The 19,508-nt window shown below is 42.8% G+C and overlaps 1 protein-coding gene across 1 annotated transcript in view; it reads left to right on the top strand.

The window, feature by feature from the left end:
• The window catches only part of nyap1 (neuronal tyrosine phosphorylated phosphoinositide-3-kinase adaptor 1), a 65,068-nt gene that overhangs the window by 24,711 nt on the left and 20,849 nt on the right, over positions 1 to 19,508 (top strand). The window contains exon 2 of the mRNA XM_079507747.1: positions 16,080 to 16,333. Within this exon, the coding sequence (XP_079363873.1) occupies positions 16,080 to 16,333 (254 nt within the window). The remainder of the gene's footprint in view (positions 1 to 16,079; positions 16,334 to 19,508) is intronic.

A 19,508-nucleotide genomic window follows, 5' to 3' on the forward strand; every position in this document is an offset into this window, starting at 1 on the left:
GTGCACAAACACACTTGTGCGTGCGTGCGCACACACACACACACACACACACACACACACACACACACAACATGCTACTGGCGGAATAGATGAGACAAACATTAAGCAGTTCCATACATTGTTTATACAATTCAAGTCTTCACCTCAGTAGAGCAGAGAGGGGCTAACCAGGGAGGTTTATTTGAAGTGTATTTTTGGTTCTAGTCTATGAAAGATTTATCTGTAACTCAGTTTGTTCCATAGGAAGGGAAGCTGAAGCATGTGCGAGCGTGCTCGATCTGTGTATACACACATAATATAATACCGGTATGTGTGTTTAGTTGACCTCTTTTTTCCTTTATTGTTTGTCAATTGTGTTAATGGTGAGTGACAGTAGAACTAAAAAAGATCGTATGGATGCACCTGGGACGTATCCTCAGTGATGTATCCCAAGGTCATCGGGGTATCGGGTCTGTCGAACATCATACCCCTCACTCAGCTAGGCGACCCAGTCGGGGTTGATCAAGTCCCGACTTACGTCCCAGTAGCTACCCTCGATCAGTCCCATTAGGGCAAGACCAGGGCCACACGATCCGTTGGAACTAGTCCAGAACTACTCTGCCGGGACTGGGAGGTATGTTTCTGGCGCGTGGAAGGACTAGGCACTGTGGTTTTACTCCTGTCCGTGTCCGGGCCCCTCCTGCGTCTCACCAGGTCCAATTCCTGCTCTCACCAGCTCCAGGACCTGTGCGTTGCACCAGAGTCCCAGCACCAGACACTTCATTCAGGAGTGGTGGATTCCTAGCCGCAATGGTTCCGCAGGCTCCACCTGACCAATGGTGGTGCTGCAGGCTCCGCTTGCGGCTTGAATGGCCCTCCTAAAGGCCTCACCGAGGGTCCTCCTCACGCCAACCCATACTGCCGTCTACATTCCGGCTGTCACCCGTCTCTCCGGTGGTCACCAGACTATTCCTGGTTGTCACGTAGTCTATTAGTAGTATAATATCTCTTTGATTTTGCCATCTGATTTTCTTAGCCTTACACAGAAAAATGTCTAATACTATATTTACCCCTCTACCGATCATCACATCGTGTTATTTATAGAGTTCAGATGTATTGCTCCTGTTGGATGCTACTGTACAACAGATTGTGACATATTGTTTTCTTGACACGTTCCTTTAGTTATGGGTTTCAGTTATGTCTGCTGGAGAAGGGAAAACAATAGATTGTGGCTTTAACGTAATCCCATGCCTGCCTGCTATAGTAGGAGAGCTACCAGTCATAACTCCATGCGTAAAGTACACCACACCACACACAGTGCTATAGTAGGAGAGCTACCAGTCATAACTCCATGCGTAAAGTACACCAGGGGTTCTCAACGTTTTTGGCCGGGGACCCCCGGAAATGCTTTGGCAATGTCTCGGGACCCCCGCCCCGCCCCCTCCCGACCCCCAATATAAATTGACTGCTACAATAACCTTAAACCATTTTGGGCGGGAACCCCTTTTGGTGTTTTAAGCATTGTTATAATTTAGCTATTGAAAAATAGCAGATCTACAAGCTCATAGCGCGCCACCGAGTGGCGCGCTACGAGCTTGTAGGTCTGCTATTTTTGAAAAAAAGTGAAAATAAAATTTTAAAATAAATATATATATATATATATTTTTTGATGATGATTCATCAAAAAATCCATGATTGACAGTCTGGGCTTCACCCGGGTTCACAGGTGCGAATTGTTGGCCTAATGATTGCCTAGTTGGCCAGATACTATTTAAGACTGTTAAGGTGGTTGCACACTGGACGCGTTTTTCGGAAAACCGACAGAAAAACGCTGCTAAAAATCCAAAAACGCGTCCGGTGTGCAGGGACCTTTAGTTTTTTATCTCATTTTATTGCCACGTTTTATGTTTCCGGGTCCTGTTTATTCGCCTAGTGAGGTGTACCTTGTTTTGTATTATGTTAAGTAAAGCAATCGTTATTCTGTCCTCCTGGGTCTCCCGACTTTACTTTGATATGAGTTCTGCATTTGGGTCCAAAACACATTCCGGCGTTCCTGACAGAATAATTGTTATTCGTCATGCATTTGACAGAGACATGATGCATTTAAGATATACCTGACATCAGGATATAGGGGATTCCTTCTGCAACAACGGCTAGGCATGTGAGATTCAAGTGCAAAGCATGAAATCAATTTGAGGAAGGTGCAGGACGCCCACTGAAAGAGACATATGAGTGGACATTGTACCAGTTGAAAAGGAATTGTTATGCACATTCATATAGGTCGCTGGTGCAGCACAAGTAAAGATATATACAATAATTGTCCACACAGGCAGCTGCTGCTTCGAGAAGTCTTTAATGGTGCAAACAAGATAACGTTTTGGGGACCATTGTACTTAACCTGACTCCGCCAGATGGGGCAGCAGAGAGTACACAGGGGGGAACCCAGTGTACTCTCTGCTGCCCCATCTGGCGGGGTCAGGTTACATTGTACTGGCACATATACACAAACACCACGTTGCTGTCGAAAACCTGGTTAAGCCAGACTGAACATTTGAGTTGGTTTGACAGTACTTTTGATTACCAATACGCTGGCTGCCAGACTGGGGTTTTTTCTAGCTGTCTTATAATGTGAGAATGCCCCGCCCCGCACTGTGCCCTATTACTTCCTACTAGTGGAAGGGGGGGGGGGGGGGCAATCAAGAGGTAAGCGTGGGCGGGTCTTTGCGTAAGATAGTTACTGCGTGTAAACATGCGTGAAGGGGACAGGTTAGATAAAGAAAAGAAAGCAACAAACAGGAAGCTGCGTGTTGCTTTGAGGTTAAAGACGTAGGGAGGCCTGGGCCATGGCTCAATGGTCCAGGCACCTTGGCTGATAATCCAGTCTGGCAGTGTGCCGCGGGTTCGACTCCCGATCCCGACGGCCTTTACTGCATGTCTTCCCCCCCATCTCTCTCCCCATTTCCTGTCAGCCTACTGTCTGTCCCTCCATAAAAAATATAAAATAAAGGCGAAAGCCACAAAAAAAACCCATTTAAAGACGTAGGGAAATGAAAAATACGTTTATCACACACATATCCGTGTTCATCATATGGGCATATACCTAACAATCTATGCCAAAACAGTTGGGAAATTTCCATCTTTGTGTATTTTTATAGCAAAAGTCCATAAAAATCTAAATTAAATGACTTCCTTTGAACGGAAACGTGATGCGTGATCGGGTCCTGCATGAAATCTTGATTTCATTCACCTGTTTTATTCCCATCGCTGCGCGTTCCTCCAACACAGCTGGTTTTGATTACAGAACTACTCCGTTTTTAATCTCATTCAAGATGACATCCAAACAGTGTATTACTCGTTTTAAATTTAATCATCACCAGGGCCGGATTTACCCTCCCAAGGGCCCCCGGGCTAGACAAAATTTCAGGGCCCCCCCCTGGGCTGTGTGGTGCATTTTGGTCGCGCGTCCGGAAAAAATGCCGTATTTTGTTCTAATTTTGCTGTAATTTTGGGGTACCCAGCCCCCCCAAAAGAGAAAGGCAGGCAGACAGACAGACTAGTCGCTGAATGCAGGCTGCCATGCACAGCGACATTGGCAGGGGTTTCCACAGCTACCCCACAACACAGTGTCACTGTCTGAGCAGAAGCTCTCAATGTTTTAACAATAATACTAAATGTACAATAACTAAACATAAATCTCACTTGAATTGGATTGCAATACTTTACAATTTCAAATCATTAAAAAAAAAACATTTTTCTTTCTTTTCTTTTTTTTTGGAGCCCCCCCCCCCCCCACCCCCCCCCCCCCCGTCGGGGGCCCCCGGGCTGTAGTCCACCCTAGCCCAATGGTAAGTCCGCCTCTGATCATCACGCTAAAATATGTATCTGAAAACATTATAGGTTAGAAATAAGCCACAAGCTTTGCTGCCTGTCTCTCTGTGACATGTAAACAAACAAACTCAACGCAGGCGTTGCACACGCACTCACATGTAGCGAAGCTACGTCCCATATCCTGAAGGGATGCGACATTCTGATTGGTTCAAAAACACGCAGCTTTCCGTTTCAGAGTGAAACTACAAAATAAAATGCTCCAAATAGCCATTGCACCCCGTCTTTAAAGATGGGGTGAAATGGTTAATTTGGGCATTTTATTTTGAAGTTTCAGCCCCAAACGCCAGGTCTGAACACTCCGAACCAATCAGAGCGTCGCATGATCCCTTCAAGGTTATGGGACATAGCTCCATCTCATGCACGGACACATGCACGGACATGCAGAGTGTTTATTTACAAAGGGTGCGTTCGGAAATGCGCACCGGGAGCGCACTCGCCTATTAGTTTGCATTGCATAGTGCGCTCAGTGCGCTATTTCTGAACGCGCCCAAAGTGACAGAGAGACATGCAGCAAAGCTCATGGCTTAGTTCTAACCTATAGTGTTTTCAGATACATATTTTAGCGTGATGATTAAGTTTAAAACGAGTAATTTCATCTTGAATGAGATTAAAAACGGAGTATTTCTGTTATCAAAATGTAATCAAATGGGAATCATGCATGTGAGCCTCGATACGTCATCACGCCGCACGTTTTACATAAAATAGCTTTGAATTTGGTCAGAATGTATTGAGAGGATAGCCCTTTGAGATGCAGCATCTTATTTTAGAGGAGGTCCTATATACAGTTGGAGGCCATCGATATTGTCCTTTTCTTTTTGCTGAGGTTTGCGTGATCTGCGCAAAAGGACAGTTAACCCATTTTGGGCGGGAACCCCTTTTGGTGTTTTAAACATTATGTTATAATTTAGCTATTGAAAAATAGCAGATCTACAAGCTCATAGCGGGAGCTTGTAGGTCTGCTATTTTTGAAAAATCGTGAAAATATTTATTTCAGAAAACTGGAGGATTTAGAAGGATTTTTTTTTAATTTTGAGGTCAGGCCTAAATGGGTCAAATGATAAGGGACAATATCGGTGGCACCCAACTGTATACACAGATACGATATACAGCACCAATACACAAACACATTGTTCCCCCCCAGCCCTCAACTAATTTTAGACAAAGAAATGGAGAATAACAGTACAATAACTTGTATAAAAGTCAGAAATAAACAGTAGTATGATCAATATGAATACAAGGAAGTCCTGAAGCGGTCAAGTGAGGTTACAGATTTGAGAGAAAGAGGAAGATTGTTCAGTCATTTGTAGTGGAATGACCTGCTTCAGAAAATATTCTTTTGGGAACAGCAAAGTAGGGATGCTGTGTATGTCTAAGTGGATATGGGGATGTATGATTCCAGAGTCTGTTTCAAATATAGGGCAGTTAAAGGAGCATTCAGTGATTTGGGTGATTTGGAAAACCACCCAGTCCGCCCCGGTAACAAAATGTGCACATGCACGCTCTACAGTGGGGGGAAGTGCAACAGGCCAACAGCATGTGCACCAAGGCCCGCCCCCAGTCGATCATGATTGGAGGAAGGCCCCTTTCATCCTGATTGGATGAAGGCTTTGCCACCCGCCACCAAAACTGAAACTAGGGTTTTTTGACCCCAGGGGCTCACTGAGGACAGGGAGGAACTCCTTATATGGTCAGCACACTCTATAGTAGGGAGGATTATCCAGAAAAAAAGAAAAAATAAGTGATATTTGAATTAAGTAAAATCACTGAATATACCTTTAAAGTGAACACATTTAAAAAGGAATAGGTACCAGTGAAGTTGCCTTCTTGCCAATGAAGTGAACTGGAGAACAGTGGTGTGTTACCAATTTGAGAAACTATAGCACTTCCTAATAGGGTGCTGTTGTTCCTAAAAATCAGTTGTTGGTTTTTATGGTCAGTGCCAGGATGCAACAACTGCTGAATGTTTGATTTACAGTAAACCGTTTGAGAACTGTTTTTGCTTATTTTGATTTGTTTTTAGTGAATATTTTGTTATTCAAAGCGGTATTTTGTTTTTGGTTTAATTAAATTCAGCTAAACTGAGTTACTGATTCTAGTCATTTATTCGGAAACTGACCCACCACCTCCCTCATGTTTGAGTGGTGCAGCCACTCCAAGGAACATCAATGTCCGTCCCTCCCTATGTCTGTATGTCTCTATGTTTAGGGTACCAATAGGGGCAAAAGTGGCGCTGTTGTGCTAAAAACAGAGAGAGAGATAGTGTTGCACTGTTGTCTGTTAATTACAATGTGGGGAGAGAGAGAGAGAGTGTTGTCTGCTAATTCCCCCACACAGTAACGCGGGGCGGCTCGCCGGAACCGGGCCGGCACTGGAGGTTCCGGGGACCCCCCGGGGACCCCCACACGGAGTTGCACCACTCAGTTCACACGGTGTTGCTACCGTTATAGCATAGCGGCCTGAACCTCTATCTTGACACTCCTTTCATATTCTGCAGCTTTATGCCTGTAACTTTAAAAAAAAATCACACTTGTGAGGGGCGCTCTTATCATCATACATCAGCCAATCAAATCATCACATTCTGTGCTACAAACACATATACACACAAAGCTGTGCAATCATGCTGTTTAAAACATTATGTAGCCTGTCCTGTCATTGCAGTTCTGGTATCAAATGCCTGTCCCTCAACAATTAAACCTAACATTTGTGGTGCATTCAAGCGGCACTATGTAACTTGTTTTTATGAATTAATTGTAATTTTGTCCAATCTGGTAGAGTACGTTAATACAATATAACTTTTTAAATTGGTGTGGTTGTACTTCATTCACCAGAGGGCTTTCCTGGGCCCCTCCTTTTCCCCCTCTAGACCTAATGAATATTGGCACACAACAACACATTGCATTGTGATCTTGTAAATCTGCTATTTTCTTCAAATTCGGCTATGTCTGCCAAATATTCCACTATTGTATGTCCAGAATAGGTCTCATGTGGTTAAAAATGTTATACTTCTGAAATATTCATTCTCCGGAGACCAATCGTCGCAGTGCTGGGTTGTTTTTTAATTGCCACATAATAAAATTACTTGCATAGCGACTACATTATTGTTTCATTGTTGTTAATTCAATTGGAATAGATGTATGGAATGGGAAGGTGACGTGTCATGTGGAAAGTGTGTATTGTAGCTCAGTATGCCGTGGATGCTATGGCTATGGCGTGTGTGGCTATAGCACTGTTTAGCGATGCTAATAGTAATTAAGATATAATGGCATGGTGAGTTCAAACACATGCTTAGAAGTGTTAAATCGGATCTGCAGCATGTTAACTTTTACACGGACGGAGATAATCATGAACGACAAGGCTAACATCTTGCTTTGTGCATATACTCAGTGGCTAGGAAGAGATGCATTGCTGACAGTGTTGCTAGGAGACCACACACAGTGACTAGTAGTGTGAGAGTCTTGATTTCACATCCCTCCCCCATTCGCCTCGTCTAGCTCCCTCTCACCATTTCTCTATCTCTCTCTTCCTCTGCCTTGACTCCTTGCTTATTTCTGCACACTCAAAATTTCTGTCTTAAGTATTGGCTTCTGCCTGTCTGTCTTGTCTGTCTGTCTGTCTGTCTGTCTGTCTGTCTGTCTGTCTGTCTGTCTGTCTGTCTGTCTGTCTGTCTGTCTGTCTGTCTGTCTGTCTGTCTGTCTGTCTGTCTCGGCTACGTTTTCAGACTAATCACATTTATCTCCTGCAGCCTGCATGGTTACTCCCTGGATTGCCTATTTGCTGGCCTCCCCCATCTTCTCTTCTCCACTGCCCCCTTCCTTCCATCTCCCCCTCTCCCCTCCTCTCCATCTATGTGTCTCCCTCCAGCTGCTCGTTCTTCTCTTCGATGTGCACCGCTCTGTTTTTGAACCTATAGCTCTCCTCTCTCTCCTGGTCCATTACTGTGGCTGAGGCTGAGCTGCAGCACCGTCGGGCTGCCTGACATCAGAGGTCCGTTTACAGTGTGGCCATGAGGTCATGTTATTATAATAGCATGCAGTGGTGTAAACACAAATACAATCAAATGGTATTGCACAATAGTATACTATACTACTTCAACACATTTATACTAATAATAATTCAAACTAGTGACGGGGAGAAAGGTTTATACAGTATATTGAATTTGAGCAAATGTAATATTTGTAAATGGCCCTATGGCATGATATGGAAATATATATTCACAGACAAAAATAATAAGAAAAATGTATAGCCGTACACTCGCAGCTGCCGATGCCAAATGTTTTATTGTGGACACAGAGACAAGACCAACGTTTCGCAGAGACAAGCGGCCTTCTTTTTATTCGTTTATATCCCGTTGGCTGGCACTCACCGGTGTGTTATATTCTTGTTTTAGTTTTACTGAGGAATACGTTTAGGTTTAGGCATAGTTTTATTGAGGTTAAGCGAGGCGTTGTGAGCGTGTAGTTTTACAATATTTACAATATTTTCTCTGTGGAACAGACTCAAACCAAATTGAATGCCTCAACTCCTACAATTCCAAGTAATTGTCAGGGTGGGGGTCCCTGGTTCAAATATGATTATTTTGGGGATCACAGAAAAGCTGCAACCTGAAAAGGTTGAGAGCCACTGCTGTAGACTAGAGTACACTATACAGTCCTGAGTGTACTCTGAGAGCTCACTATACAGTCCTGAGTGTACTCTGTAGACTAGAGTGTACTGTAGACTAGAGTACACTATACAGTCTTGAGTGTACTCTGTAGACTAGAGTACACTATACAGTCCTGAGTGTACTGTAGACTAGAGTACACTATACAGTCCTGAGTGTACTCTGTAGACTAGAGTACACTATACAGTCCTGAGTGTACTCTGTAGACTAGAGTACACTATACAGTCCTGAGTGTACTCTGTAGACTAGAGTACACTATACAGTCCTGAGTGTACTCTGTAGACTAGAGTACACTATACAGTCCTGAGTGTACTCTGTAGACTAGAGTACACTATACAGTCCTGAGTGTACTCTGTAGACTAGAGTACACTATACAGTCCTGAGTGTACTCTGTAGACTAGAGTACACTATACAGTCCTGAGTGTACTCTGTAGACTAGAGTACACTATACAGTCCTGAGTGTACTGTAGACTAGAGTACACTATACAGTCCTGAGTGTACTCTGTAGACTAGAGTACACTATACAGTCCTGAGTGTACTGTAGACTAGAAGACACTATACAGTCCTGAGTGTACTCTGTAGACTAGAGTACACTATACAGTCCTGAGTGTACTGTAGACTAGAAGACACTATACAGTCCTGAGTGTACTCTGTAGACTAGAGTACACTATACAGTCCTGAGTGTACTGTAGACTAGAGTACACTATACAGTCCTGAGTGTACTCTGTAGACTAGAGTACACTATACAGTCCTGAGTGTACTGTAGACTAGAAGACACTATACAGTCCTGAGTGTACTGTAGACTAGAGTACACTATACAGTCCTGAGTGTACTGTAGACTAGAAGACACTATACAGTCCTGAGTGTACTCTGAGAGCTCACGTGGAACCAAAATGTATAGGTTGCACTCGGAGTTAAATTAACGCTGTGTAGTAATAATAATACTGTAGATATCTTACAAACCAGATGCTGGTGAATGTGAAAGACAATCATTCATATTAATTACATTATTAGAACCTTTTCATATGTAGTTAATGGTAATTCATTTCAATTAATAGATCTTTCATTTAATATGATGTTATTACAATCAGTTATTTGCATTCAAGTCAACTACAGAGCATTTGTGATTATTCAGCTTGTGTGTGTGTGTGTGTGTGTGTGTGTGTGTGTGTGTGTGTGTGTGTGTGTGTGTGTGTGTGCACACACGTGTGAGCGTGCGTGCATGCGTGTGTGTGTGTGTGTGTGTGCGTGTGAGATTTGTGTACTTACGTGCATGAATGGGTACTCTGCAGCCTTGCATTCAGATCCAGCGACATGAATCATGCCTCCATCTGCCCCATGATTCTAATGAGGGGGGTTTGAATGATTTCTGACCCTGAAAATGTCTCATGAGCTGTTTGTATTCACAATTTGTATTTTAAAGTAAAGGTTGGACACATACTGTACGTGTGTGTGTGTGTGTGTGTGTGTGTGTGTGTGTGTGTGTGTGTGTGTGTGTGTGTGTGTGTGTGTGTGTGTGTGTGTGTGTGTGTGTGTGTGTGTGTGTGTGTGTGTGTGTGTGTGTGTGTGTGTGTGTGTGTGTGTGTGTGTGTGTGTGTGTGCGTGCGTGCGTGCGGTGCGTGAAACACTACCCAAAGAAAACACTTTTACACTATATTATACTAACCTATACCACATGTTCTTGTAAGAGAAGCACTGTGGCCACTTACTTCCATGTTTGATGAGAAGAGCCTGTCTGCAGATGACAGCTCAAGATGAAGTGAAGATCTCTTCACTTCTTTTCAGCTTGGCCAATAGAGCGTCGCAGTCCCGCCTCCTACCCTGGACCAGGAAATGAAACCCAATGCATTATTCTCATAGACATTTCTTAAAGTATTTATTTAAAGACGGTTACGCCGCGGACAAAGCCAACTCGAGTCGTGACAACTCATGACAACACAAACAATATTTTGGACCAAACAAATAATTACAAAGAAGAAAAAAACGGCAGGTTACAACACTTTTTTTGTTGTTTTTCTTCTTTGTAATTATTTGTTTGGTCCAAAATATTGTTTGTGTTGTCATGAGTTGTCACGACTCGAGTTGGCTTTGTCCGCGGCGTAACCGTCTTTAAATAAATACTTTAAGAAATGTCTATGAGAATAATGCATTGGGTTTCATTTCCTGGTCCATGGTAGGAGGCGGGACTGCGACGCTCTATTGCACACTATACCTACAACAACTTGACTATAACATATATACACAGCAACATCCTCATGGTTAATTCAACTCTGAGAAATGGACCCAAATGGAGTTACAATGTCAGAGTTTTAAAAATGAGCACTAAGGACTTTACTGTGTATACGTTGTGACTGTGGCTCATACAGTATCTGCCCACTACAGCTGCTACTGTAGATTCTGGAAACCCAAATCAAAGCCGGTGTCTAACAAAAGCCCAACTTACAGTCTCGGCTCTCCCTAACCTAATTAACATTGAGTTAGCCAGCATGGAAGCCACAGCAGTGGGGGGTTGTAATGTGGTCAGGCCTGTGGAATAGCAGGAATAGCGGTAGTGGTCCAATCTGACATAGTAGATTACACATACGTTCATGTTGGAATCACACCGTTACACACCTACCTACCTCCACATCATGCATATGGCCCAGTTCATGTGGTTGATTTAGCTCGTATCTAGTACTATGGCAAGAAGGCATGCATATAACAGACAATTTGAATTGGTGGCACCGCACAAGCATTAATATTGCATGCATGTTTTAAGAGTTATGTAATGGAATGTGTGTGTGTGTGTGTGTGTGTGTGTGTGTGTGTGTGTGTGTGTGTGTGTGTGTGTGTGTGTGTGTGTGTGTGTGTGTGTGTGTGTGTGTGTGTGTGTGTGTGTGTGTGTGTGTGTGTGTGTGTGGTAGAAAACTCTTTAACTCTAGAGTCATGTCTGACTCTGCTGTTATACTGTAAATTGAATACATTACATACCATATAATATAAAAACATTTGTATTCATTCATTATAAAAAAGTAATAATATTAATAATGTTTATGTTTTAAAGTTTTTCTGTTCTCCTGATTCTGTAAAATCAGAGCGAGACGTCATACAGCCAATTGTGTGAAACAAATACTATCAGCCATTTTTATTTTAAACCCATAAAGTTGTAAGTGCCTTAGTAGTGCACCTTAGTCAGTTACAGCGCCAGGATACCCCGCAGAACACATTCAAAGTACTTGATCCAGTTTTGACAATGCAGTTCAACTCAAAACAAACTAATGCCAGGAGCACTAATTTTAGACATCCCAGCTAGTGCCCACCTCCAAAAAACACTTCAAACTCTCTGTTCCCATTTTAACATGGATGGAAAAATACTGGAAACATGCATCAGCTGACAGCTGCTCTTTTCTTAGCCAATTGCATTGCACACTCACAATCTCCTGTCTCCAATGCCAACACAACACAGTTGGGCCTTCAGATATCTGCCCCACAACAAGCCTGACTTCTCATGGGGTGAGCGTGTGTAGGAAGCTGTGCATGCACTACATATGACAAACCGCATTACTGTCTGGATGGCGGACAACCTTAGCTAGGCCACCCCAAGGCCTGCAGTCAGAGCTGCGCTGCAGCTGAGTTACTGTGCTTACTCAAATATTCATAAGTGGATAATGAAAATATAAATAGTTTTGCATGTGATACACTGGAGGTTGGGATAAAATAAAAAATGCAACCTCTGTCAACTTGCATCACTGTAACTGTGCTTAGAAGCCGGCCTATATGAGTAATGGGCAGGCTTGTCTGCCATAACTGACACTAATAAGCTAGGATTCTCCCACTGCTGATGACATAACTTGAGTCATGTTAAAATCAATTAGTCTCAGTCATGTCACCTGAAAGCAGGTGATCTGGGCTATGTTGCAGACTCACTCAGCGCCTGCCTGTACACTAAGACGTAGTGAAATGAAAATATGTTTTTCACACTTTTACAGCATATCCGTGGTCATCATATTGGCATACATAACAATAGATAACAATGGGAATGGGCATTTTTGTCCATAAAAAGCCAATCTTAATTACTTGATCTCATTCACCTGTTTGATTCATTGCTGCACATTCATCCAAAGTCCAAACACAGCTGATTTTAATTACAGAACTACTCCGTTTTTAATCTCGGTCATTCAAGATGACATACAGACACATATTTTAAACATAATCAGCAAGCTAAAATATGTATCTGAAAACATTCTAGGTTAGAAATATAAGCCAGGTAGTAGCAGACATGCTGAGTCTGTCTCTCACTTGTAAAGTTTGTAAACAAATAGACGCCACGTGCGGATGTACCGTAGACACTAACGTCCCATAGCCTGAACTTCCCTGAAGGGATGCGACGCTCTGATTGGTTCAGAAAGTCTTCCGTTTCAGACTGAAACTTCAAAATAAAATGACCGAAAAAGCCATTGCACCCCCACTTTAATCGTGCACTGAGAGGCAGGTTGGACAGTTGGATATGACATGGTTGAGAGATACTTGAGGTATATGATGAAGAACATATTATTTGAAATTATTTATAAAAAAGTAGGTCTCCACCAGGATAGAAGCGTTTTTAGAAAAATGTCAAGTGGCATTACTTACTCAGCCTAGTGGGAATATGCGTGCACAGTACAAATATGCGTGCACAGTACAAAAAAAGGCCACTCCTGAAAACTTTAGATGTCAATCGTAGCCAATCAGGATGGTATATGAAAAATCTAACAGATGCATGCCTTTAATGGGTTTTGGTAGGTCTTTCCACTTTTTTTTTTTTACTTTTTAAATTTTTTTCTTGATGTGGCAATGAATAAACATACATATAGTCTACATTTAGCTCCATCCAGCATGTTCTTTCTTGTGGCACCATAGAATAAATTTTTCCCCATGTGTGAGTCGAATTTTTGGGAAACGGCGCCATATGTGCTCCTTCTGGTGCCCATGGGCATTGCACAGTATGCACACTGTACCCTGTTAATGTTATATTAAAGCAACAAATCTGTGTTCAAATCATAGAAAAAAACAACTGTTCAATGTTTACAATGACACTTCTTTATTGGAGCAAACAGCGTGCGTTGACGCTCTTTGATACTACACTGTGTAGCCAGTTGTGGCTCTGTGCGTAGCCTAAGTCAGTGGTTCTCAACCCGTGGGTCGCGACCCCTCGGGGGGTCGCCAAATTATTTTAGGGGGTCCCCAAATTATTTAAAAAAAAACAAAAAAAAAAAAGATTTTTATTTTTTATTTTATTTTCACGATTTTTCAAAAATAGCAGACCTACAAGCTCGTAGCGCGCCACTCGGTGGCGCGCTATGAGCTTGTAGATCTGCTATTTTTCAATAGCTAAATTATAACAATGCTTAAAACACCAAAAGGCGTTCCCGCCTAAAATGGTTTAAGGTTATTGTAGCAGTCAATTTATATTGGGGGTCGGGAGGGGGCGGGGCGGGGGTCCCGAGACATCGCCAAAGCATTTCCGGGGGTCCCCGGCCAAAAACGTTGAGAACCCCTGGCCTAAGTCAGTGGTTCCCAAACCTTTTCACGTCAAGGACCCCCAAATTGTCCCTGGCACAAGATATGCCAGGGACCCCCATAAGAGAAAGGTTTACTGCTCTAGCAGTGATTCTCAACCCGTTTAAGGACCCCCAGTTTGACATGCATTAGTCTATGGACCCCCATTGGCATTTCTATCTCTGAGACCCCAATTTATATTGTAAAATCAATGTTAATTTTAACTCTGAGAGTGTACAAATGGAACCATTTGGTTCCATTTGTACACTCTCAGAGTTACAGACCCACAAGGGTCCATTTGGTTCCAAACTATCATTTAGCTGGCGACCCCCTGGAACTCCCTCAAGGACCCCTGGGGTCCCCGGACCCCACTTTGGGATCAGACAGATTGATTCTGTCTGGTGTGACAAACAACAACAACAACAACAACAAAGCATGGTGGATTTGGACGGTACATTATTGCAATTTATTTGGCTGGTGGACAACAGAGTGATGCATTATTTTATCTGCATTATGTGCATCTCTTTCTATGCAAAGTATATAATTATACAATAAACAAATATATTCAGCAAATAGAAATATAATTTGGAGCTCTTGACATCGCTATATAGCTTAGTTTTTATTTAACAAAAAGAAACGTTTGGTTAAATGTAATTTAGTTTGTAGTATAAATGGCTGAGAATTGCAAAGGCAAATGTTTTGAACAACTATTTATATTTGTTTTATTCTATTCAATACTATGCACTCACCACAAACAATATGCACAGTTAATAATTAATGCATTAAAGTACACACTACGCAGACTACTACAGTAACATGCATGCGTAAGCATGACATACAATTGTCTGGTAGTGGTTAGAAATTGAGTTTTAACCCATTCAGGCCTGACGTCGAAATTTAAAAAAAAAAAAAGTTTTCTAAATCATGACAATTTTCTGAAAGATTTGAGGCACATTTTAACGATTTTTCAAAAATAGCAGACCTACAAGCGCGCTATGAGCTTGTAGATCTGCTATTTTTCAATAGCTAAATTATAACAATGTTTAAAACACCAAAACGGGTTCCCGCCCCAAAATGGGTTAATGGTTAATGTGGTTAAACGCTAACGTGACATGGATGCGTTCCAGGTCTCAATGGATTAATCCCACCAGACCAGGAAGAAAGGCCTCCGTGAAATAATATAATATTCATTGATTTAACCATGCAATGGTCTCAGAGAGCCTGTATAACAACACAGGCTATTGTTTCAAAATCAATGTATTTATCAGAACACTTGAATGTATGAATCCTCTGTCAATATAAGCAGGGGGATGTAGAAACAGCTGCTTGCGTCTGTCTTCTTGCCCACATGATTTTAAAGAACATATCTCTGCTGTCATGAAGAAACCACCTAACTAAAAGGTGTTTTAAAAATCACCCCCGTGTGAACTGAGTAGTGCAAGGTCTTATTTTGGTCTGACGTAATGTCAGACGTAATGTCAGTGACCATAGTAACCATGCTCATTTTTTTTGGTACGAACACGGGTACACGGGTACAAAGCCAGTTGTTGGAGTGGTTTGCACCACTCAAAAATAATAATAATAATAATAATAATAATGTGTTTATGTTTGACACATGCTGCATGGACGCGTCACCATGGCAACCAATTTCGCCGTCGCCGGAGGCTGTTTGCTTAACGATTTTGACAGCTACGGCATGAGCGTCATAGCCGCCGTATTTCCGCGTAGCGGAGCCGTCCTGAAAACAGTCGTTGCTTAAAGTCCCTATCCCTAAGTCAATTACGTTCATGAAAGCAGAAGCGGTGGTGAAGTTAGCTGCTTTAGCAGACAATTTGAGGGCCCGATGGAGTTAAGAGGTTTTCTCCGAAGCGTTTTTTTACTACTTTTCATTGGTTAAATATTTTCGAAACAACACACAGATGTAAAGGGTGTCCAATAAAAATCAAAAACCTCAAAAATGGAGTTAGGTGGTTTTTCCTCCCGACGGCAACGATATAAAACAATGTCTAACTAACTTGTCCTCTATCTTCTCTAGGTGATTCGGAGGAGGCCGGCTGTGACATACATCCCCTTCTACCGACTGGTCTTCCATACCATGAACTCTGGCTCCTCCCAGGATGTGGCAGTCGAGCATTTCCTGCGTGACATAGAGAGGCGGAGCAAGCGGCTGCATTGTGCTGTGATAGGCTGCGAGGAAGAGCGCTCCTGTAGCGACATGAACCTGCTGTATCGTAAGAGTCGCTTGGACTGGAGGCATCAAGGAAGGGACCAAGAGGGCAGTAAAAAGAGGTGAGAAGAAGCTCAGCCTGGAGTGGAATGACCATGACGTGACATAACGTACATTTAAACCTAGTAATTCAATTCATTATTTTTTTTAAATATTTTTTTATCCCACGATTTTGTAACCCATTTTTTCACCCAGTGTCAATTATCTAATGTAATCCTGGGCGCTACACTTCCTCTGCCAACCTGGGGGGGGGGGGGGGGGGGGGGGGCAGCGGACTGACCTCATGCTTCCTTCTATGCATGATGAGTCCAAGCTGCTTCTTTTCACCTGACAGGGGAGAGTTTCCCCGGCCGGACGTAGTGCGTGCCGGAACACGTTATTCCGAGTTCGACCAGTTCCTTTCCCTGGTAATTACCGTACCGTAAAATGAAGGGTTACCGTAAATTCAATTTCCCCATAATAAAGTAATTAAATTCCAGAAGCTCAAAGCCACGTTATATATAACTTTTTTGGTGTGTGAATACATTTTTATTTTGACCAATCTGTATGGTAGAATTTGTTAATGCAATATGCAATACAATATTTCTCCAATTGTAAAGTAGGATTTTAAATGTATGTCTTTATCATTTGCTTATAGGCTGTATTTGTTGACACTGTCTTTATTGGGTTGAAAAGGCCCCTTGATTCACAACAGACATGGTTGTCATAGGATCGTCTAATCCCCATCAGGTGTGTCATTGTTGATGTGACCAACAATGACCTCAAAAAATAAAAAAATATGTTTTGTTTTTTTTACTCTGTCCCAAAAATTGAGGAGACACTGTGGAGGCACTGGGGGGACAGTGGGGACACTGTGGAGGCACTGGGGGTCCATTGGGGAGGCACTGTGGGGACACTGGGGAGGCTCTGTGGAGGCACTGGCGGGACACTGGCACTGGGGAGACACTGGGGAGGTACTGGGGAGGCACTGGGGAGGCACTGGGCGGGCACTGGGGGGACACTGGGCAGACAGAGTTGGGACAGAGTAAAAAAAATATATATGTTTTTTTTTTTTTTGGCGCCCCTTCCCCATGGCGCTCGAAGCCGCTGCTTCGTCGGCCTGTAGGAAGAACCGGGCCTGTGAGTTGTCACGACTCGAGTTGGCTTTGTCCGCGGCGTAACCGTCTTTAAATAAATATAAGAAATGTCTATGAGGAAAATGCATTGGGTTTCATTTCCTGGTCCAGGGTAGGAGGCGGGACTGCGACGCTCTATATAAGAAGAGACCAGTGTGTGTCACACTGCCATTGGTTGATTCTGAGGAAGGCCAACAGGCGGAAACATCAATCAAATTAATCACTGCATACATAAGTGCATATGGAGCCTTTTTTCCTTCTTTTCAGACTGTGAGGCCGATTCTAAAAACGCCTTCTAAATCCTGACCTGAAGTTTTTTTAAACCCTTCATTTAAAACACCTAAGGGTGTTCCCGCCCAGAATGGGTTAAGAAGACCTGAAACCGATTCTACATACAGTTGGAGGCCATCGATATTGTCCTTTTCTTTTTGCTGAGGTTTGCGTGATCTGCGCAAAACCCCTTTTGGTGTTTTAAACATTATGTTATAATTTAGCTATTGAAAAATAGCAGATCTACAAGCTCATAGCGCGCCACCGAGTGGCGCGCTACGAGCTTGTAGGTCTGCTATTTTTGAAAAATCGTGAAAATATTTATTTCAGAAAACTGGAGGATTTAGAAGGATTTTTTTTAATTTTGAGGTCAGGCCTAAATGGGACAATATCGGTGGCACCCAACTGTATGCCTTCTAAACCAGTAGTTAAACATAGCAGATGTGCAAGCTTGCAGTGCAGCACCGAGTGACGCGCTGGGAGCTTGTATATCTGCTACTTTGGAGTAGCCAATGCAAAACTCTAAAATGACACAGATGCTTTCCCGGTTTTAATGTCGTTTTTTTTTTTTCAATTGGTTCTGTTGTATTCAGTCTCCCTGCCAGGGCTGGATCTACCATATGGGCACTTTTGGCACACAGAAAATTTCCCTGCTAATCCGAATGAAATAAATGGTGTCTAAAAAGATTAGTGTTTTATTGTTGGTGAGAAGGCAGCTGAAAAGTGCAATTGTGTGTAAAGCAGCAACAATGCTCTAGATTGGCTATCACTCTGGGGGGGGTAGGCGACTAGAAATAGGCCAATATAACGGCATAAAACCGCCTCAAAACGGCCCCAAAACAGCAAAAAATGTGCGCGCGCGTGAAGGGGGGCCCTTCGAGCTTCAGTGCCCAGGGGCCCTCAGAGGTGTTAATCCGGCACTGCTCCCTGCTCTTCTATTGGTCTAAAATGTAGATCATGTGGTAGGGTCTGACCACTACTGAATGACAGGTGGTAATGTCTGAAGGTCCAAGTTGAATTCAATCCCCTGACCACGCAGGTGTCCTGCTCTGACCTCATGAAGACAAGAGAACCATTGCCCATGAACAACAGTCATTGGACAAATCATTACGCAGGCGGCTGTGGCTCAGGAGGTAGAGCAGGTCGTCCAATGATCCATGGGTCGGCGGTTCGAATCCCGGCTCCTCCTGTCTACATGTCGAAGTGTCCTTGGGCAAGACACTGAACCCCAAATTGCTCCCGATGTGCTGGTTGGTACCTTGCATGGCTTCCGCCGCAATCGGTGTATGAATGTGTGTGTGAATGGGTGAATGTAATGCACAATCTATGTAAAGCGCCTTGGATAAAGGCGCTATATAAATGCACCATTTACCATTTACAGACATGCACAGAAATTAACAAAAAAAGAAGGAAAGAAAACTATATCCTTTGATCAGATCTCTGCTGAACAGTTTTCAAAACAGTCATGCAGGTTTGTCTGTATAGAGCAATATTTCAACAAAAGGAAAATCTAGATAGATTGAAACTTAACACCTTTAAGTTAGGCTTTTCCAAATAAATGTAAAGATGGTATAATGAAAGATAAGCAGGACATGTCAGTGTGGTTGTTGTATCAATAGAGGATGGGAATTTGAGATGAAGCCCTATCGGCATCATCCTGTTTCCGTTGGAAGCGAGTTATTCTTAAACATGCAGCATTTCACTTTGCTCCAAATCAGCCTATAGCTTCACAACTACAGCAAATTGTTCTTCGCATTTTATATCATTAAAACCCATTTTGGGCGGGAACCCCTTTTGGTGTTAGCATTATGTTATGCTTTAGCTATTGAAAAATAGCAGATCTACAAGCTCA

Source organism: Electrona antarctica, assembly GCF_951216825.1.
Source record: "Electrona antarctica genome assembly, chromosome: 8".
In the NCBI taxonomy this organism is placed as follows: Eukaryota; Metazoa; Chordata; class Actinopteri; order Myctophiformes; family Myctophidae; genus Electrona; species Electrona antarctica.